At 41.4% G+C, this 22,460-nt stretch overlaps 1 protein-coding gene across 2 annotated transcripts in view; it reads left to right on the top strand.

Annotated features, from left to right (window-relative positions):
• Positions 1-10,804: 10,804 nt before the first annotated feature.
• Positions 10,805-22,460, top strand: part of TBC1D23 (TBC1 domain family member 23) — a 78,983-nt gene continuing 67,327 nt past the window's right edge. The window contains exon 1 of one of the 2 annotated variants that reach the window (XM_070406088.1): positions 10,805-10,953. In XM_070406088.1, the coding sequence (XP_070262189.1) occupies positions 10,901-10,953 (53 nt within the window). In that variant the 5' untranslated portion in view covers positions 10,805-10,900. The remainder of the gene's footprint in view (positions 10,954-22,460) is intronic. The other variant, XM_070406087.1, reaches the window with a different exon arrangement.

The raw sequence follows: 22,460 nt of genomic DNA, 5'->3' as shown, positions 1-22,460 counted from the left end.
TTCCTACAAGCAGGTGTGTGGTCCAGGCGATGGGCTGTAAGTCAGGGGTGTGCCTCAGCTTTCTGCCTGCGGCCTCTCCCTTTTGAATGAAGCTGGTCGGCACCATCCTAGAGACCAGTGTCATTAGGACTTTCAGGCTTTGGTTTCCAGAAGCCGTTGTTCTCCAGTTCTCCAAGTAGAGTTTCTGTTCCCATGTTCATTTAGGCCAGTGGTTCACAATGCTGCCTGAATGTTAGCATCGCCCCAGGAACTTTTAGAGCCCCTGTGTTTGGGTCTGACCCTAGACCAGTGGTTCCCAAACTTATTTGGCCTACCGCCCCCTTTCCAGAAAAAATATTACTCAGCGCCCCCTGGAAATTAATTTTTTTTAAATTTTAATAGCAATTAAACAGAAAGATATATGTATTAATGTTTCTACCTTTTTCGTAAAATATAGTAAAGAAAGGTGTAAATTAGAAACATTGAAATTTGAAATTATGAAACTATTTATTGAACTCAGAATAGAAAGGTAATACAAAAAAAAAGTTAAAACAAATGCACCTGTGGCCATCACCGCCCCCCTGGATCGCTGCAGCGCCCACCAGGGGGCGGTAGCACCCACTTTGGGAATCACTGCCCTAGACCAACGGAGTCAGCATCTGGTGGAGGCGGGGGATTGGGTGAGGTGGGGCGGGGGAGGGGAAGGGAGGTGAGTTCCCACATCACTTTTTTAAAGCTCTCTGGGTTATTCCAATGCTCGGAGGATTGAAAATCACAGTGATGGGCTGGGCTTGCACTGAGTAAAAGTAGAAAAGGTGAAAGTAGGAAAGGTGGGTAGATAAAGTCATTCTCAGCAGGGTCTGGAATAAAACGTGGTGTATACTAAAGTGCTCGATAAATAACTAGTAAAAAGAACTTGTCCAACGGGAAATGGTAAGATGATACTGAAGGAGTTCATAGTCTACTAACGACTTTGGGATTCTCTGAATGCTCTTCATAAGAAACATCTATGAAGAACCACACATAAACCTAAAGGTAAGAGACGCAGGTAGACAAGAAAATATAGATAAAAAACAAATGTTTCAAAACACGAATACCACTAAGGTATACATCACTCTCTGCTTTCCTTCTCCTTTCCCACTTTTAATTTCTTTTTTTTTTGCAGTGCTCTGCATTCTTTTTTTTTTTTTTTTTTTGCTTAAAGTATTACAAAGAGTATTACATATGTCTCCTTTTTTTCCCCGCCCTTGACAATCCCCCCACTTTTAATTTCTTGCTTCCCCCATTCCAATCACATGTAGTGCATCTAAAGACTCATATGATAATGATCCTGCCGTATTCCGACAGGCTGCCCTACCACTTCCCTGAGGAAGTGGCAGTTGAACAAAGGTGTGGAGTAAGAGTAGGGAGACTACCTGCTGGGGTCTGTGTGTGGGGGGCGGGGCATGGTTTTCGAGGCAGAGACAGCACATGCAAAGGCCCTGTGTTGAGACTTAGTCAAGGAACACAGAGAAGGCCAGTGTGAGGGGGAGGGGGAGGGAGAGTGATGGGAGAGGGGACCACAGTGTTCAGGAGGCCCACACCAAGCAGGGCTTTGTCCCCTCGTTTCCACATACATCCACGTCACGTGACCTTTTCACACACTGAGTCCATTGCCTGTTTTCCTGCCCTGCTTTGACCTGCGTTTACAATCTCAACTTTGGTATCAGTGACTAAATGACTTCCTTAGGAAAATCTGCAAGTGTTTTTTCCTAAAATCCCAGATTTTTATCCTTAGTACTCCGGCCAGGTAAAGCTGAAAATTTTTTAAATGAAAAAAACTCTTGCCCGGCATGGCTCAGTGGTTGAGTCTCAATCTACAAACCAGAAGGTCACAGTTCGATTCCAATCAGGGAACAGGCCCTGGTTGCGGGCTCAATCCCTAGTAGGGGGCATGCAGGAGGCAGCCAATCAATGATTCTCCCTCATTATTGATGCTTCTATCCTCTCTCCCTTCTTCTCTGAAATCAATAATAATATATTAAATAAATAAATAATTTTCAGCTTTACTGAGCTGTAATCTACACTAATAAAAGAGAAACATGGTAATTAGTGTACGACCGCTACCCTTTTCATTGGCTAATCAGTGAGTATATGCAAATTAACTGTCAGCCAAGATGGCGGCCGGCAGCCAGGCACTGAAGTGAGCATGAGGCTTGCTTGCTGCAGACTACAACATTCCCCGCCTCACTTGCCGGCCGGCCTCTCAGCTGCAACTCTAAGCAATTATGTACTATGTTGCAAATAAGAAGCTAAACAAAACCCCAGAAATCAGTCAGACTGAAAGCCAGGCAGACCAAAACTTTGTATCGATGTTTTCAGCAGCGAGGCCTCAGAGCTAAAGCTGGCCCAGAATAAAAAAAAAAAGAAAGAAAACAAGGAGCAGTTGGGAGCTTCAGTCACTTGCCACCCGGAAAACAGCCCTCAGCCCCTCACCCAGACTGGCCAGGCACCCCAGTGGGGACCCCCACCCTGATCCAGGATACCCTTCAGGGCAAACCAGCCAGCCCCTACCCGTGCACCAGGCCTCTATCCTATACAGTAAAAGGGTAATATGCCTCCCGGCACCGGGATCAGCGTGACAGGGGGCAGTGCCCAAACCCCCTGATCGCCCTGCGGCTCTGTGTGTGACAGGGGGCGGGGGGCCACAACCTCCCTATCCACCCTGCTCTGTTCGTGACAGGGGAAGGCGCCCCAACCCCCTGATCAGCCCTGCTCTGTGCCTGATAGGGGGGAGCTCCCCAATCCCCTGATTGCCCTGCGGCTCTGTGTTTGACAGGGTGCAGCGCACCAACCCCCTGATCGGCCCTGCTCTGTGTGTGACAGGGTGCGGCGCCCCAACCCCTCCCCCCCACGGGCCCTGCTCTGTGCCTGATAGCGGGGAGCTCCCCAATCCCGATTGCCCTGCGGCTCTGTGTTTGACAGGGTGCAGCGCACCAACCCCCTGATCCACCCTGCTCTGTGTGTGACAGGGGGCGGTGCCCCAACTCCCCTATCAGCCCTACTCTGTGCGTGACGGGGGAGCTCCCCAACCCCGATTGACCCTGCTCTGTGTGTGACAGGGTACGGAGCCCCAACCCCCCTGATGGGCCCTGCTCTGTGAGTGACAGGGGGCAGCGCCCCAACCCCCTGATCGGCCCTGCTCTGTGCATGATAGGGGGTGGCGCCACAACCTCCCCATCGACCCTGCCTTGAGTGTGACAGGGGGCGGTGCCCCAACCCCCCAATCGGCCCTGCTCTGAGCCTGACCAGGGGCTGCACTTAGGGATTGGGCCTGCCCTCTGCCACTCGGGAGCAGGCCTAAGCCAGCAGGTCGTTATCTCCCGAGGGGTCCCAGACTGCGAGAGGGCACAGGCCGGGCTGAGGGGGCCCCCCTACCTCCCCACCCCAGTGCACAAATTTTTGTGCACCGGGCCTCTAGTCCTATATAATAAAAGGCTAATATGCAAATCGACCAAACAGTGGAACAACCAGTCACTCTGATGCACACTGACCACCAGGGGGCAGGCGCTCAATGCAGGAGCTGCCCCCTGGTGGTCAGTGTGCTCCCACAGGGGGAGCGCCACTCAGCCAGAAGCAGGGCTCATGGCTGGCAAGAGCAGTGGTGGTGGGAGCCTCTCCCACCTCCGCAGCAGTTGGACAACCCCTGAGGGCTCCCAGATTGCGAGAGGGTGCAGGCCAGGCTGAGGTACCGCCCCCCGAGTGCATGAATTTTGTACACCAGGCCTCTAGTTGACAAATAAAATTAGAAGATATGTAAAATGTACATGGTGATGATGATTTGATATAAATTGTGAAAGGATTCCTCTCATCTAGTTAATTAGCACATTCTACAACTTGCTTATTTTACTTAAATACATCACAGACATCTTTTGTGTCAGTCAGTATACATAGCTTTACCTCATTCTATTTTAGCAGGGACATGGTATTTCATCATAACAATGTACCATTCAATGATGGACAATTAGGTTGACTCCATATATTTTTTTACTATTACAAGCCAAACAATATCAGTGAGCATCCTTATGTACACTATTGCTCAACTGTGCAAATATCTCTACAAGGTAAATTCTGTATAGAATGTTTCAAAGGGTATACATATTTTAGATGTTGAGGAGTATTTCCAAATTCCCATCTGAAACTGTTGTACCAATTCAGCTCACCCAGTGGCATAGGAGTGTGCCCATTGTCTTTCAGTCTCCTTATCTCACAAGAAAGAACCAGGATCAGAATTTTACAAAATTCGGATCCTTAGACCTAGTCCATTTTCTGAGTCATGGCCCTGTTTCCGTCTGCCTAACGACTCCCATTTCCCTCAAACCTCTGTCCCCAACAGATCCTCCTCCTGAGGCTCTGCTCCTGCTGTGGCCACTGTCATCTGGGTACCCCGCCTTGTCTCTCATATCTAATCAAGGACTCTGTCTCTTACCATCCTTCTCTCCTCACAATTTCTCACTTTCATTAATTTTCTTCCAGCTCTGTGCCTAATAATCCCAGTTTAGGATCTTACTTCCTCCTTCCAGACCTCCCCACCTCTGATCTCTCCCACCTTCAATCCAGCCTGAACTTAAGTCCAAATTCATCTTTGTAAAACTCTCCTTATATGGGCCTCTCCTATTTAAAGTGACTCCATTCTCTTTCAAATCCTGGCTGGGCTGTCTCTCCCGTCACTGGCCTCCTCTCCTAACCACCAACATGCCTGGTCCTTTCTGCACTTGATCCAGTCAGTCCCTCCCTGAAGTTGTTCCATGTCTCTGCCCACCTGAGCACTACCTCTCCAAGGGAGCCCTAAGGGTGTCTGGGGGACGAGCTGTCCAGACGGAGGGAATGTTGGGGTTACAGAATATGTGGAGCCTCATGGGACATTGAAAGATCATGACTAGGCAAAATTTAAGCATTATCATTATATGTAAGTATATAATGTGTCTGCTGACAGATTATCACCAAATGCTTTGTACAAATCCATAGTTTTAAAAATAATTATGTTTTATGGCAGGAAGAAATGATTTTGCTTGAGACTAAAAACAATGACAAAAGATTTTGCCTCTCCCAGAAAAGAGGAAGGAAGATCCTAATGCCTGGCTTATAGTATTTAAGTATCTATAAGTATTTGCAGTAATAATGTGTCATATATATATCCCATTCATTCATTTATTCATACAGCTATGTACCAAGTACTATGCCAGGCACTGGAAATGTAAAGACATATTAAGCTGGTCCCAAGGATCCATGTCTAGTGAAGAAAATAAATATATAAACACATAATTAAAATAAAGTGTGACAAAGTCAATAATTATGGTATATTTAAGGGGAAGTGGTTGCAAAAGACAGAAATGAATAATTCTGCTTGAGAAAGGGAGTTACAGAGAAAATGTTGCTCAACCCATAGTGAAACCAGCTGACGGAAGTTAGCAGAATGTAACCAAACAGGGGAAATGAGCTTTAACAAAGGCATGAAGTCATGGAGCAGCAGGGAGTACTTGGGCCTGTAAATGCAGAATGGCTGAAGTATACTGTATGTGAAAAGGGAAGAAGGGAAAGTACTTGAGATTATGAGAATATGATAAGGAATTTGAACATTTTTTATAGGGGATGGTGAGCAATTGGAAGATTTTAGGTCGATGTCCATTTTATAAATAGGTAGCAAGAGACACAAACTCAAATACCTGGGAGGACCAGGCTAATTGGGGGCTGTCTAACGTGATGGGGAATAGTGGAGGAGAAAAACTGAAAAGTATATAAAGACATTTAGATGATTAAAAACTACAACAAGCCCTAGCTGCTTTGGTTCAGTGGATAGAGTGTCAGCCTGCGGACTGGAGGGTCCTGGGTTAGATTCCAGTCAAGGGCACATGCTCAGGTTGTGGGCTCGATCCCCAGTAGGGGGTGTGCAGGAGGCAGCCGATCAATGATTCTCTCTCATCAGTGATGTTTCTCTCTCTCCCTCTCTCTCTTCCTCTCTGAAATCAATATATAAAACTACAACAAAATTAATGTTGCTAAGAAAATAAATTCAGCCCGAGCTGCCACTTTGAATTCCCGGTAGAGAGGCTTGGGGGACAGAGTGGAAAGAGGTGGAGACTAGTTAAGAAACCCCTCCATGTAAAACAGGGGTGGGGAATATCCTGGAGGCCTTATAAGGCCCTCAAAATGATTTGGTCTGGCCCTGCCAAGGCATTTGGGGTGAGTTAATTAAATGTTTGACCAAATATAGCAGGCTAATTTTTAAGTTGATAATTTTGTATGGACCAAGAATGATGTTATAAATATCCAAATGGCCCTTGGCAGAAAAAAGATTCCCCACCCCTGATGTAAAACATAATGAGCAAAAGTAAAAGAAAAGAGCAGGGGTAGAGAAGGACCAGACCTGAAAAACATTTAGGGAGGAAAAGATCCATAGGCCCCAATGGCCTGTGGGAAGGAAGAAGGAAATAAGCTAGAATAATTCCCATGCACCTGGCTTAGATGACTGGGTATCTGACAAAACTATTCACCTCTGTGGCAATCGTAGAGACTGGGAAGCAGATAGACATAATGAGTTTGGTTTTAGAACATTCGGTTAAGAGTATTTGTCAGTCATCCAGTTTAAGCTCCCAGTATGGCTAGATTTATAGATGCAAACTACAAAAGAAAGGCTAGGGTTGGAAAGATAGATATAGGAGTTGTCAGGTTATAGGTGGGAATTAACAACAGAGGAGTGGTTGACACTGTCCAGAAAAAAAAATGTGAACAGAATCATAAGAAGAAATTCTTTACCTAAAAATTGTAATGCTTTTTTATCTGTGGTCATTTTCATATTCATTATATCCTAAGAATTTTATTTAATTTTGTATTATTCTTGGGTGAATTTAAAATGTAGAAATGACAGTGATAATCTGTATAACTTAGCAATGGTATTAGAGAAACCAGCCTGTAAGTAACATATATAGGAATTGTAACACATAATATGTTTTTATACATATTGCTGAAAGTATATATCATCCAAAGTGTATATAATTCCATCCAATTACCTTAGATGAATCCTTGCTATTTTATTTGGCAAGACATATGCCTAAAAGGATGGGTAAAAGTGTGTGAGGTGGTTGGAGACAGATAGTACATAAAGAATAGCACAGCCATTGTCTAAGGATACTGTTTGCAGATTGTGTATATGTGTGCATATGTATGTACTCACAAAAAGCAAGAAGTTTTAAAAACTAAAGCTAGCAGACTGGTACAGCCACTATGGAAAACAGTATGGAATTTCCTCAAAAAATTAAAAATGGAACTCCCATTTGACCCAGTAATCCCACTTCTAGGAATATATCCCAAGAAACCAGAAACACCAATTAGAAAGGATATATGCACCCCTCTGTTCATAGCAGCACAATTCACCATAGCTAAGATTTGGAAACAGCCTAAGTGCCCATCAGCAGATGAGTGGATTAAACAACTGTGATGCATCTACACATTGGAATACTACACTGCTGTAAAAAAGAACTCTTACCATTCGCAACAGCATGGATGGGCCTGGAGAGCGTTATGCTAAACGAAATAAGCCAGTTGGAGAAAGATCAATATCACATGATCGCACTCATTTGTGGAATATAATGAACAACATAAACTGATGAACAAAAATAGATCCAGAGACAGAGAAACATTGAACAGACCGTCAAACCTCAAAGGGAAGGCGGGGGTGGGGTGTGTGTGTAAGAAATCAACCAAAGGACTTGTATGCATGCATATGAGCATAACCAATGGACACAGACAGTGAGGGCATGTGCTGGGGGGTGGGAGTGGCCGGGGAGAGGTCAAGGGGGGGAAAGGAGACATATGTAATATTTTAAACAATAAAGAATTTTTTAAAAGAAACTAAAGCTAATGTATTGTTTACTATCCCTGTTTCCAACCAGCAGTGAGTCAAACATAATAAGAGTCTTTTGTCTGGAACATTAGGGAACAAATTTGGAATGAGGAAAGGTTGCATCAGGCATTAAAGCACAACCATCCCAAACCAAGGATGGGTCAATCCCTATCCAAATGCTTCCTCTGGGTCCGTATACATAATCTTTAAAAGGCAACTTCAATTAGCAAAGACAAACACCAGGAGGACAATGGAGAAACATTATAGCTTCCAGCTCCCTTTTTTATCATTGTTTGCTCAACACTTTTAAATGAATTAAAAGCAGATGTTGAAACTGCTGCCAACTGTTCATTTGTCATCAGTGAATGGGAATTTGGTTTTTGTTCATCATTATATGTAAGGCTTCAGTAGCTTAAAGAGTCTTAGAATACAGGTGCTGAGAAAATTTTAAAGTTATAAGTAACAAGTAATTTTGGTTAATTGGGAAAACATTTGTCCGTGTAAGATAACAACAAAAATTCCTGATAAAGTTTAGAATTCTGGAACTCTCACAACATATCTGAAGGAAAAAAAATCAATATTTTGTTATTCCACAAGAACTTTTGGGCACCATCTCTCAGCCCTGTGTTTGACATAGTGGCGATTATAAAAGAACTTAAAAATGGTTGCTGTTTTCGGAGCTAAAGAATGCAAGATGATGTATTACTTAGTGCCCAGACTACAGTGCTAACAGTCTTTCACAAGTTCAGAGGAGGTAAAACTTGAGCAGAGCTGGAATGATATGAGCAGGGAATCTCAGGGCAAGTATGACTGGTCAAAGAATGTGCAGGATCTAATGTCACCTTGAGAGGCAGCCAGCCCCCAAGGTGGTCCTCGGTGATTCTTGCCTTTTTATCGTTCCCTCCCATGTTGAATAGAGCTGACTTTTATAACCAATAGGCTATTGCAGAAATGATGGAGTGTAACTTTTAGAACTAGGTCATACAAAATACTGTGGCTTCAATCTTGGTCTCTCTTGAACTCTCACTCTAGGACGGTGAATTTTCAACCTTTTTCATCCCATGGCACACATAAACTACTTACTAAAATTCTATGGCACACTAAAAAATATATATTTTTGCTGATGTGGAAAAATATGTATAATTTTGATTGATTTACAAAATATAAAGTGACTTTTTAAAAAGTCAGATGCCTATACTGTTATGCCCAGATTTCAAGATCCCCAATAGACCAACAGGGAGCCAGCCAAGTCCGATGCAAAAGCAAAGAGTCTTTTATTATTATTACAGACCCGGGTCTGGCTCCCAGCCTCTACCGATGCAACGGGGAGACGAGAGAGACCGCCCGTGGGAAAAAATGGGGTTTTAATAGGGGGGTGGAGTGAGGGGAGGAGAGATGACTGTGGGCCCTGCCGATTGGCCAGGTGCAAGTCGGGTCTTGTTACACAGGATGTGGTCATATCCATGGCACACGTCCCCTGATTGTCACTGGTTAGTTTAAAGAAATCCCGGGCATGGCCAGCAGAGGCCTGGGCTTCCCGGAAGAAGGTACTTTCCTGAGCACATGGCTGCTGCCCCAACATGGAGGATACGAGGCAAGATGGAGGGCATAGCCCTCGCCCTTTCATATACTTGTATGTAAGGATTTCTGGTACCAAGAATTAACCAATTAGATGCAACCTTTTTATGCAATGTGACCAATAATACTAATCTAGTATATGACCTATATATTTATGGTTCAAGACAGGGAATTCACAGCAGATAGGTATCATTGTGATGGCTGTTGTCATTTTTTAAAAATATATTTTATTGATTTTTTTACAGAGAGGAAGGGAGAGGGATAGAGAGTTAGAAACATCGATGAGAGAGAAACATCGATCAGCTGCCTCCTGCACACTCCCTACTGGGGATGTGCCCGCAACCAAGGTACATACCCTTGACCGGAAACGAACCTGGGACCCTTGAGTCCGCAGGCTGACGCTCTATCCACTGAGCCAAACCGGTTAGGGCCCATTTGTTCTTTTGGCCACACTTCACAAATAGGGGTGGGCTGGTCTTTTCTTTACACCCCACTCCTTTTTTCTTTCTTTCTTTCTTTCTTTCTTTCTTTCTTTCTTTCTTTCTTTCTTTCTTCTTTCTTTCCTTTTTTATTCATGTGTTTCTTTTTTTACATTTTATTTTCTTGTTTAAAGTATTACAAATAGTAAGTAGTACATATGTCTCCTTTTTTCCCCCATTGACCTTCCCTGGCCTCCCCTACCCGCCCCCCCCCCCCCCCCCGGCAAATGCCCTTACCCCACCCCCAAGTGTCTTGTGTCCACTGGTTATGCTTATATGCATGTATATAAGTCCTTTGATTGATCTCTTACCTCCCCCGCCCAACACCCCCATCTTTCTTCACACCCAGTTTTTAAAGAAGGAAATGACTGGAACGTGGCTCTCCTCCTACCTCAGCCTTCGCTGTGGAATCCCCACCTCCCCTCCTCCCTCCACTAGTTAGGACTCTATTCTTATTTTTATTTTTTTTTAATTTTTTTATTGCTTAAAGTATTACAAAGGGTATTACATATGTGCCCTTTTTTTCCCCCGCCCTTGACAATCCCCTGGCCTCCCCTACCCCCCAGTGTCTTATGTCCATTGGTTATGCTCATATGCATGCATACAAGCCTAGGACTCTATTCTGCCTCCTAAGGGCCACGCCAAGACGGAATGAGGACGCCGACTGGACGCCAAGGAGCGACGCGCACCGCGACCTCCGCCCTCACCAAGCCCCGCCCACTCCGCCCCGCCGGGCCCGCGGCATCCTGGGACCTGTAGTTTTCGGAAGGGAAGCAGCCTCCGCCAAGTCTCCGCCCCCAAAGCTGCCTTTGGCTCCGGACCTCGTGACGTTGCGCTCCTCCCGACCCTTGGCCTCCTCCCTCTTTCTTTCGCTCTCCAGAATCTCAATCCCAGGCTTCCGAGCACCTTTTACGACACTGAGTCTGAGTTGGTCTCGGCTCCGGGTCCACTTTTCGGCAAAGTGACGTGGACGTCAACAGCAATGGCGGAAGGAGAAGAGGTCCTGCCACTGCCACAGTCTAGCGACGGCCACTGGTGAGTGAAAGCCCGGGGCTGGTTCTCACCGCTCTCCGGGCTGCCTTCTCACCGCCCTGCCCGTCTCGGAGGCACCCGGGGGCGCCGGCGTGGGACGCGAAGGCCGGTCCCCGCCGGGTCCCAGCGCCTGCCCCGCCCCCTCCGCCTGCCCGGTCGCTTCAGCCCCCAGATGCCGGAGGGGCTAAGGCCGGACCCGAGGGGAGAGGGGTGTCCGACGTGCAGGGGCTGGGCCTCAGCTCGGCCCTCCCGCTTGGTCCACCGGCTTCCAGCGGGTGGAGCGGGTGGCTCTGGGCTGGCTTTGGCCGGAGGCCCTGGCCCGGAGGTCGGGTGGGCTGCTGGGCGGGGAGTGCGCGGGTGCAGGTCTGAGGCCCCGAATACCCTGGGAGGGAAGGGCCGTCGCTCGCTCTCGCTCCCTCCGCCTGCGGGTGCAGAGGTTGACAGACACACCCAGGAGGATCCCTCCGACAGACTTGAGATACTTTTTTTTTTTTTAAATCTTAGTTTCTTAAATTAATCTTAGTTTCCAGCGTTCGTCTCCTGCTCATAACCCATCGTTTCCCTTCCTACCACTGTCCTCCCAGCTCCATGTTCACAGCTTTGGATGCGATGCGGGGCCCCGCTCTCGCTGCTCCCCCGCGTTTGCATGCTCGCCTGGTTTATGCTCGGCCTGTGGGGAGGACCTCCAGTAATTTTGTTGCTAGACTTTAGTCACCCAGTGTTGTTCATCTTTGGGAAAGGCTCCTACTTTTGAAATAGTTGATCTTCATAATACAGTTTTAGGGTCTTATAAAAAAAAAAAAGGAACCTTGAGAGGCTTGTCGAATTTTTACAATTGATCGAAATGTACTGACCACGTGTATTCGATAATTTTAGATTTCCTTGTTCGTCATGCTACATGCATACAGCTCACCGGCATTGTTCATAAGAATAATCCAGGACATTTGTACACATGGACTTGAATCCCCGAGAAAAATGGAAATCACCGAAAGGGAGAGAGAGAATAGTACATGAGAAATTCAGCTCTCAGTCAGCAGACGTCAAGCATTAGTGCATGTACTCTCCAAGGTGTAGGGGGGAGATTTATGATGCCCTAGATGTAGTTTCTTTCCCCAATTTGCTTATATTGGAGTTGGGGAGCTCTGACAGGTACACTCAGTAGCAAGGTAAAATTGATCCAGTTATTTGGGAGTGTGGATAAAAGTGTTATGAGAGGTCAGCAGGCAGAAACCACGTCCACTTGGAGCCATTGGGGAAAGCTTCATGGAAGCAGAGGTGCTTGAATAAGGCCGTAAAGAATGAGCAGGATTTAGATCAGTGCTGTCCAGTACAAGTATACTGTGAGCCACACAGGTAATTTAAATATTTCTAATAGCCATGTTAACAACTAAAGAGAAACAGGTGAAGTTAATTTTTAATTATTTTAACATGTAATCATTGTAAAAAAAAACAACAACACACCAAACAATTACATAATTTTACATCTTTCTGTATCAAGTCTTCAAAATCCAATGCGTATTTTACATTTACTCTACATCTCAGTTCGGTCTAACCACATGTTAAATGATAAATAGCCACACATGGCTAGTGATTAACTTTGGATAATGCATTTAGATTAACAAATGGGAACGGCCCCTAAATGGAGCATGAGCAAAGACATAGGCAAGAAAACGGATTTGTTCGGAGAGTAATGATAAAGCTTCGTGAAGTTTGCTGTTTTGGAAGAAAGAATTGTATCCTAAACTGTTAGCACCTGGTTGAAGGCCAGGAGGGAAATGTTTCTAGAGTTAAGGTGTCTTTGAGGAATTGTTTGGTTGGGATTGTGAGCATGTGTCTGGTTCACAGGGGCAAGGAACATGGCCTGAATGGTTGCTTGAGGTAGCATTTGTTCTCTTCTAGGGTTGCTGTCTCTTTGTTGTGGCTTTTTATTTTTGCTCTTTTTATTGTCATGAATGGAGGAACCCTGGGGTGGTCTGTGATTTCTGCTCTCCCTCCGTTCTCCTAATATTTCTCCTTTTTCTCTGCTGACTCCACTCACCAGTCCCCCTAGAAGTGAGTCTGAGTAGAGTCAGAAGAGACATTCACATTTGGAGCACAGGGTTCTGTAAAGCCTCTGTTTTTAGAGTGCTTGATGAATGAATGGGTTGTTATAGAATGGGGAGGTTTTACATTTTTTTGGTAACTTTTTCAGATGGAAATTTTTCTGAAGTGTGTTATACATCTCATTGCCTAACCTAAATTCATCTTAGTGACATGGGGTCATCCACTTTACAAATGTAAGCATTTAGGAATAAAACTAGGTCCCTGTCCTCAAGGAATATGTGGTCTAGTTAGAGGAATCACATTTAAGAAAGTCAGTTACTGTAACACTTCTGTACTAATAGCGAGAGCTTTAGGGCAGTTAGGGTAGATTTTTGTTGTTAAATGGCCTTCTACAGAGATCCCATTTGAGAATGCTTTTTATTAGTTTTCTCCCACTTTTTTTCTTTGTTGTTATTGCTATTTCCCAATTTGTTCCTAATCTGTGAACCTAGGTAGCTAAATTTGTTAAAATTGTGTATATCTTTGTAAAAAGGCTCAGGATGGGGCCTGAAGCTTCTTAAAAGTACCAGACATCACTTTTACTTATTTACTGGTTTTCAGATGATTGCCTCTCAAAATTTAAATGCATTGGGTTTACCTGGGGATCTTGTTAAAAATGCAGATTCTGATTTAGTAGATTTGCTTGGGATCTGAGATTCTGTATTTCTGACTGACTGGCACCTGGGTGACGGCTGTTTGCTGGTTCATGGACCAATTCTACTCAACAAGTTCTAGATAATGTGTATTTCAGAATGAGTTCATCAGAGGAATCTACTCTCTATATTACATAGGATAAGTTATATTGTATCACCTTACATATTATACTATAATTTATCCGATTACATGGTTTATCATTGTTCTTTCCATAGTGAACTCCTTCTCAAAGGCAGTGGCTGATAGCAGGTGGCTCAGTAAATGTTTATTTTCTGAATGTATATGTATGGATGAATGCACATTTTTGTAAAATCATGTGCAATAACATACCACGTTGTCATTTCATATAAATTTTCAGACTCCAGTGTTTTTGTGAGCTGTGTAATTACTGGTATAGTGCTCACTTTTTATGGTAAGCTAAGGTTATCAGAAACTGCCTCAGCTCTCAAACTTTCTGAAACTGCAGCCATGTAGTTATGTGGAGATATCCTTGTAAAACTGCTTATGGTTAGTTTGAAATGATCTAAGTTTAATTACTATAAACCACAGGTTTTTAAAAATAAAAAATGCTAAATTATTACATTTCAAACATTGGTAATTGCTCTTCATAGTATTGAAGAAATCAGCCTTGGATTTGAACATAAGGTCTCATTTTCTGGGCTTTCTTCCTGAAATAATTCCTAAAGATCTAAAGTCATGATTAAAAAATCTTTTTTGTATAGACATTAATTGTATAACTGTTGGTATTCAGAGTTTGTTTTGCTTAGTTTAAAATATTTGTACAACTTTGACTTTAAAGTCATTTTAATTTATTGCTAAACTCATCTTAAATTATTGCTAAACTTTTCCTAAAATTGTAAAAATATCAGTATCATAAAGAAGCTTCTGTTGTTAATAGGAATTGTTTTGAGAATAACAGGGTCTTTTTCAAAGTTTTGTGCATTTGGTGAGTAGTATTCTCAGTCTTCCCATTTCATAAGCATTGAAATATGAGAAGAGACTTAAAATGTCACTTGAGGAGTGGGTGATTACAGTTTCAGACATGATATAATCAGTAAATAAATGCATTTAATATGAAAGAGAATGGAACCTGTTGTTTAAGAAGAATATTGACAGCTTGGGGTTCTGGGAAGACTAGATATCACCTTACAAAAAATGGAGAGCCCAGCTGGCATGGCTCAGGAATTGAGCGTCAACCTGTGAACCAGGAGGTCATGGTTTGATTCCTGGTCAGGGCACATGCCCAGGTTGCGGGCTCCTTCCCCAGTGTGGGGTGTGCAAGAGGCAGCCAATTGATGATTCTCTCTCAATGTTGATGTTTCTATCACTCTCTCCCTCTCAGAAATCAATAAATATATATTTTTTTAAATGAGGAGAAAATTAATCTAATTATCTTGAAATAGGGGCTTTAAAAAAATTTTAAATTCTTTATTGTTTAATGTATTTCATAAGTCACCTTTTTCCCCCATTGACCTCTCCCCAACCGCTCCAACCCCCAGTACATGCCCTCACCCCCTCCCACCCTCAGTCTGTGTCCATTGGTTATGCTCATATGCATGCATACAAGTCCTTTGGTTGATCTCTTACCTCCTCACCCCCTGCCTTCCCTCATAGGTTGGACAGTCTATGACTCTGGTTCTATCTTTGTTCATCAGTTTATGTTGTTCATTATATTCCACAAATGAGTGAGATCATATGATATTTATCTTTCCCTGACTGGCTTATTTTGCTTAGCATAATGATCTTCAGGTCCATCCATGCTGTTGCAAATGGTAGGAGTTCCTTCCTTTGTACAGCAGCATAGTATTCCATTGTGTAGATGTACCACAGGTTTCTAATCCACTCATCTGCTGATGGGCACTTAGGCTATTTCCAAATCTTAGCTATTATAAATTGTGCTGCTATGAACATAGGTGTGCATATGTCCTTTCTGATTGGTATTTCTGTTTTCTTGGGATATATTCCTAGAAGTGGGATCACTGGGTCAAGTGGCAGTTCTATTTTTAATTTTTTGAGGAAACACCATACTGTTTTTCCACAGTGGCTGTACCAGTCTGCATTCCCACCAGCAGTGCATGAGGGTTCTTTTTTCTCCACATCCTCTCCAGCACTTGTCATTTGTTGATTTGTTGATGATAGACATTCTGACAGGTGTGAGATGGTACCTCATTGTTGTTTTGATTTTCGTCTCTTAGATGATTAGTGACTTTGAACATGTTTTCATATGTCTCTTGGAAAGGTGTCTATTTAGATCCTTTACCCATTTTTTGTTTGGATTGTTTATCTTCCTTTTGTTGTGTGAATGAATTCCCTATAAATTTTGGAGATAAAACCCTTATCAGATGTAACACTGGCATGTATGTTCCCCCATGCAGTGGGCTTTCTTGTTTTGATGATGGTTTCTTTTGCTGTGCAGAAGCTTTTTATTTTGATGTAGTTCCATTTGTTTATTTTCTCCTTAGTTTCCATTGCCCTAGGACAGTGATGGTGAACCTATGACACGCGTGTCAGAGGTGACACGTGAACTCATTTTTTTTGGTTGATTTTTCTTTGTTAAATGGCATTTAAATATATAAAATAAATATCAAAAATGTAAGTCTTTTTTTTATATGGTTGCAAATATCAAAAAATTTCTATATGTGACACGGCACCAGAGTTAAGTTAGGGTTTTTCAAAATGCTGACACACTGAGCTCAAAAGGTTCGCCATCACTGCCCTAGGAGCTGTATCAGTAAAGATATTGCTCTGACAGATGTCTGCTGTTTTGTTGCTGATGGCTTCTTCTAAGATTTTTATGGTTTCCTGCCTTAAGTGTAAGTCTTTTATCCATTTTTAGCTCATTTTTGTGTATGGTATAAGTTGATGGCCTAGTTTCATTTTTTTGCATGTATTCATCCAATTTTTCCAACTCCATTTATTGAAGAGACTGTCTTGACTCCAATGTATGCTCTTTGTCAAATACTAATTGAGCATAATGGCTTGGGTCAACTTCTGGATTCTGAATTCTGTTCCATTGGTCTATATCAGGGGTCCTCAAACTTTTTAAACAGGGGGCCAGTTCACTGTTCCTCAGACCGTTGGAGGGCCGGACTATAGTTTAAAAAAAAACTATGAACAAATTCCTATGCACACTGCATATATCTTATTTTGAAGAAAAAAAAAACAAAACGGTAACAAATACAATATTTGTATTTGCATGTGGCCTGCGGGCCGTAGTTTGAGGACCCCTGGTGTATATGTTTGTTCTTGTGCCGGTACCAGGCAGTTTTGAGAACAGTGGCTTTGTAGTATAGCTTGATATATGATATTGTGATCCCTCCAACTTTGTTCTTCTTTCTCAAGATTGCTGCAGCTATTCGGGGTCTTTTTTTATTCCAGATGAATTTTTGGAGAGTTTGTTCTAGATCTTTGAAGTATGCCGTTGGTATTTTAATGGGGATGGCATTGAATCTATAGATTACTTTGGGTGGTGTAACATTTTAATGATGTTGATTCTACCATTCCATGAACATGGTCTATTCTTCTATTTGTTTATGTCTTCCTCTAAAATAGGGACATTTTTATGTGATTACATTTTGTATGATTGTATTTATATCAAATTTTAAAAATAGGTAAAACAAAAGTGTTGTGTTTTTAAGGGTTCATGTTTAAGTGGTAAAATTATGACGATTGACTAGAAAAGGATTATCATGAAAGTCTGAACAGTAGCTTCTACAGGATGAGTAATGGCCATGAAGGGAATTTCCAGGAGCTGGCAATATTTTATTTCATGACCTGTGTGGTGGTTGAGTATTTGATTTGAATTGTATTTGTATTTTGGACTTTAATGTACGTGTGTTATACTTCAAAATTTTTAAAGATTAAAAACTATGTAGAAGATGGTCTAATTTTTATAAAATTAGTATACACATAGATATATATTCAGAAAAATAATTTGAAATATTCAAAAATGTTAATAAAAATGGTAATATTACACTCAACAACAAATATACAACCCAATTCAAAAATGGACAAAGGACACCTGAATAAACATTTCTCCAAAGAAGAATAAATATGGCCAATAAGCACATGAATTGCCACTCAACATCACTAATCATTAGGAAACACCAATCAGAATCACAATAAGATACCACCTCACACCCATCAGGATAGCTATTATTTTTAAAAAATAACACAGAAAATAACAATTGTTCACAAGGATGAGGAGGAATTGGAACCCTTGTGTATGGATAGTGGGAACATAAAATGGTGAAGTCACTGTAGAAAACAGTATAGTGGGTTCCTCGACACAGTTAAACATAGAACTACCACATGATCAATCAGTTTGACTCTGGATATGTGCAAAAATTGAAAGCAGGGACTTGGAACAGCTTGAAATATGGGTTTTAAGTGACAGCTGATTTTATAGATTCCTAGAGGCCCAATGCACGAAATTCGTGCAAGAGTAGGCCTTCCTTCCCCCGGCTGCCAGCACTGGCTTCTCTTTGGCACCCGGGACCCAGGCTTCCCTCACAGCCCTGGCTTTGTCCAGAAGGTGTTCTGGAAGAACATCCTGTCTAATTTTAATAATAATAATAATAATATTATTATTACAATTATAATAATATGCTTTATTATTATAGATAAGCAGAAGGCAAACAGATTAGAAATGTTATTTATTTTTATTTATACTATTTACATGAATGTATTGTAATTCAGGTTTTATTGTTTTTAGAGGTAATTCGTAAATAATAATTTACTTCGAGGATTTAATTACTATGTTAACATTTATTTGTACTTAGAGCATAGAGTACAGGGGCTTTCCCTATCTCAGTATAGTGCCACAGTTCAGGTAATTCTGGAACACCCTGTTAAATGTATTGCAGTGCTCAGCTAGCTTTCTCTTTTCTTTTTTAAATATATTTTTATTGATTTCAGAAAGGAAGGGAGAGGGAGAAATAGAAACATCAATGATGAGAGAGAATCATTGATTGGCTGCCTCCTGCACAACCCCCACTGGAGATCAAGTCCACAACCCAGGCATGTGCCCTTGACCTAATCGAACCTGGGACCCTTCAGTCCTCAGACTGACACTGTCCACTGAGCCAAACCAGCTAGGGCTCAGCTGGCTTTCAGAACAGAATTGATAAAATATGCTTGGCAAATCATTTCTGCTGTTTATGCTGAAAGTTGGATTCTATTGGGTATAAGCCCAAGACAATGCCTACCCCCTCCATGTATCAAAAAGAAAAAGAAAATTTAGCAAAGCATTCATACTTCATTCAATAAACATTAACTAAGTACTGATTATATTCAAGCTGCTAAGCAGTGTTTAAAAAACATTTGAAACAAATTTAAAGCCAGAATTGTGTATTGTTCTGCCTTGCTTGGGCACTAAAATAATGAATTTTTTTTCATTATTTTAGCCCTAGGAATGATACGTGAATATCTTCTGAAGTTATCTAAATACTGGTATTTTTGGAAGTCACATTCTCTAACAGAGTAGAATAAAATGATACAGTTTTAAAATGTAGCAATGTTTGAAGTGACTTATTTAGATTTTGAAAAATATAGATGGGAAACAAATCAGTCCCTCATGTTAGGTTCGTAAGAGCCAGTTGTTTCTTGTGGAACTGCAAGAACAGTAAGATAAAAGCCAGTGAAAATAAAAGGTATATGCTGAAATTTAATGTATATTCGTTTTTATGGGCTAGCCTTTTGACTTAGCTGAAAATATAATGACTAATAAATCATGTGTTTTTAACTCTTCTTCCTTTTTCTTGTGAAAGTTAAAGGAGTTTTTTTTTTCTTATCCTTAAGCTGACATAGCGTTTCATAGTTGGGTGGGAATGCTATAGTGTGTTCTTTCCTTACAAGCAGTTATATAAAACTGATTGCTTATGGTGGTATTCAATAATTTCAGCAAGAAGATATAAGAAAATATATTTTATAGAACTTTATTCTTTATATAATGCACACACACACACACACACACACACATATACATATATATATCATCTCATTTGGGTCCTTTAACAATTCTTTGAGAAAGGGAAGTTATGAATTGTTGTTGCCTTGTTAGACATGAGAGGACAGGCTTAGGGTGATCAGATGACAAATCCTTCATGATTGATATGGTGGGCTGTGATACAGAGCGTTATATACTATAGCTTTATATCTCTTCAGATTTCATCATGTGCTTACATATCCCTTGCCAAAAATTACTTAAAGAGACTAGTTATTTTACCATAAAATATTATGGTACATATAGCATCTAGATAATATGTGTCTAATTTATATTAATATTTAACTAAATGTATTTTATAATATACTAGGGCAGTTGTTGGCAAACTGCAGCTCATGAACCACATGCGGCTCTTTGGCCCCTTGAGTGTGACCATGAAGTTTCAGTCGCACTGTATGTGCGCGCCCGCACGTGGTATTTTGTGGAAGAGTCACACTCAAGGGGCCGCAGTTTGCTGACCACTGCACTAGGGGCCTAGTGCACGAATTCGTGCACCTTAAAAGAACTGTGGGCCACAAGGCTGCGGTGGGCACAGGGGTGGGTTTTGGCCAATCCTCCGTGCCCTCGCCTGACCCCTCCTGCCATGGCCCCCGGTCCTGTCTGCCCGCAGCCCTGCTCTTGTCGCTGCCGCTCCCACGCGCTGACAGCACCTGCTGTGCTTACACCTGCTAGTGGCATGGGGGAGCAAAGAATTTTCAGTTACCACCAGAGGCTTGCCCCGATGACAGTGACCAGCACCCTGCCTTTGTCTGGCGTGCCTGCTCACCTGCTCCACCATCCCGCCTTGGCCGATGCCCACCATGTTCTGCGTACGCCCCCTGGTGTTCAGTGCACGTCATAGTGACTGGTTGTTCAGTTGTTCTGCCGTTCAGTCTATTTGCATATTAGGGTTTTATATATATAGTATATTAAATCTGTGTAAATATATAACAATGATATGTTATACTATATGTACATCACATACAAAAATAGAATTATAACTTATTTTGATTTACTTATTTATATACTGAGAACATAATAATAAAATTTAGTTAGAACATATAAGCAATCACATAGTGTTAATAACTTTATCAGCACAGTAATTTTTCGGTTGTTTTCTATTTTTATTCAGTGATGTTGGAGAATTAAGTTCTTAAAATAACTTGTTTATGGTTATTTTCCCTTTAAAAAGTTTCCAGCCTTTGTTTTGAAATATATAAGTGACACATAGAAGGATGTATTTATCTCATATAGGTATGTGATTAAATACCAGAAAATCTTGAGCTTTATATTATAGGTTCTATTTAGATGTAGTCACTGATATGAAATAAATGAGATCCTCTTTTTCCAAATAAATTATCATTGATGATTGGAATCCATGGAGAAATAAAAATCTGTCAACTACTTCTTTGCTATATTATGATCTCCAATTGATAAAGTACCCTTAGAAAAAATTGTCCAGTTGTTGCAAAGTGTTATCACCTTATTTGCAATAGTTGTTCCTTTATTTTCCAAAATGATAGTTTCAAGAAAAGGAGTATTTGGGGTATTTCTTTTCTCATTATATTTTGGATAATGTGGAAATTTGTAAAAGAAACATTGTGCTATTTTGTGTTGACTTTTGCTGTTTTCAATGTATTATTTCTCTTAGGCAAAGGATACAATCTGTTTTCAGCTTCCAAATAAACTACTGCATTGGTGGTGGTGGTGGTGGAACCCTGAGGCATTACTTTTTGCATTAAAAGTGCTGGAAAGTCACCTCGTGTGTATAGAAAAGAACAGTTCAGAACTTTGTTTTGAGGAAGCATGAAAGAGGAAAGGATTTAGAGCACTCTCTAAAGTTAACTTCTCCTTGGTAGAGAAGATATTCTTCTATGTTGTAAGCAAAGTCTTACAGAAAATGCATTGCAACATTACACATGTAGAAAAGTTACTTTTTGCATAGGAAGATGAGTTTTTTTCTTAGCAGGCGAAAAAGTAACATTGGTGCAATTTGATCTACATGGACTATGGATCAAAAATAAGTCTATGAAGATTTACAGCATCTGCTCCATTTGTAGTTAAGTTTATTAGTTTACATAGAGAACATTCTATGATCTCTATTTCCTTTGTCAATTGCAATGCTGAAATACTGTAGTTATCATGTTTGTTTGACTTGTCAAGCCAATAAGACTAGGTTTAGCACCTTGTTTACTTAGCACAAGATCCTGGTTAAACTCAAATTCTGGAAAGGATTACATTAATTGAAAAGGGACTTTTCCAAAGCTGCTTTTTGTGGCTCAAATTCTGATTCAGAATTCCACTAATTTTTAAAAATCTGATGAATGGGGTATTTTTTTTCCTTTGGTATTCAAATATGCAACTTGTTAAAATGCTGCAACAAATAGGTCTGATTCTGACCAAAATGCAGATAATTTCAAGATTCCTCAATGATCAAATTGTGTTCCCACATGGTCGTGGTCATTTCTGAATGTGCTATCATACTGTTGTTATTAGGAAGGTTTGAGATTGTTATTTTAAAATAAGTTGGACAGTACATACATGTATGGTCATTGAACTTTATATCTACTGTACTAATTAATCTGTAACAAAGTTGTCCTATTTCCATTTCTACCAAATGTCACATAAAATATTTAGGAATGAATTAGAGAGTTTTCACGTGATAGTAATTTGTAACCAATGTATTAACAAAAGTAGCAATATAAGTCCAGACAAAGCTTTGGTTCTGATGTCTCCTGGCCTGGAAATTAAGAAATAACTAGAAATATGATGGTACAGAGCAAGTCATTAA

The sequence above is a fragment of the Myotis yumanensis genome, unplaced genomic scaffold, assembly GCF_028538775.1.
Source record: "Myotis yumanensis isolate MYYU_CA2020_CCGP unplaced genomic scaffold, mMyoYum1.0.hap1 SCAF_2, whole genome shotgun sequence".
NCBI lineage: Eukaryota > Metazoa > Chordata > Mammalia > Chiroptera > Vespertilionidae > Myotis > Myotis yumanensis.
Note: the sequence above shows the minus strand (reverse complement) of the source record. Positions and strands in the feature narration are given on the sequence as shown.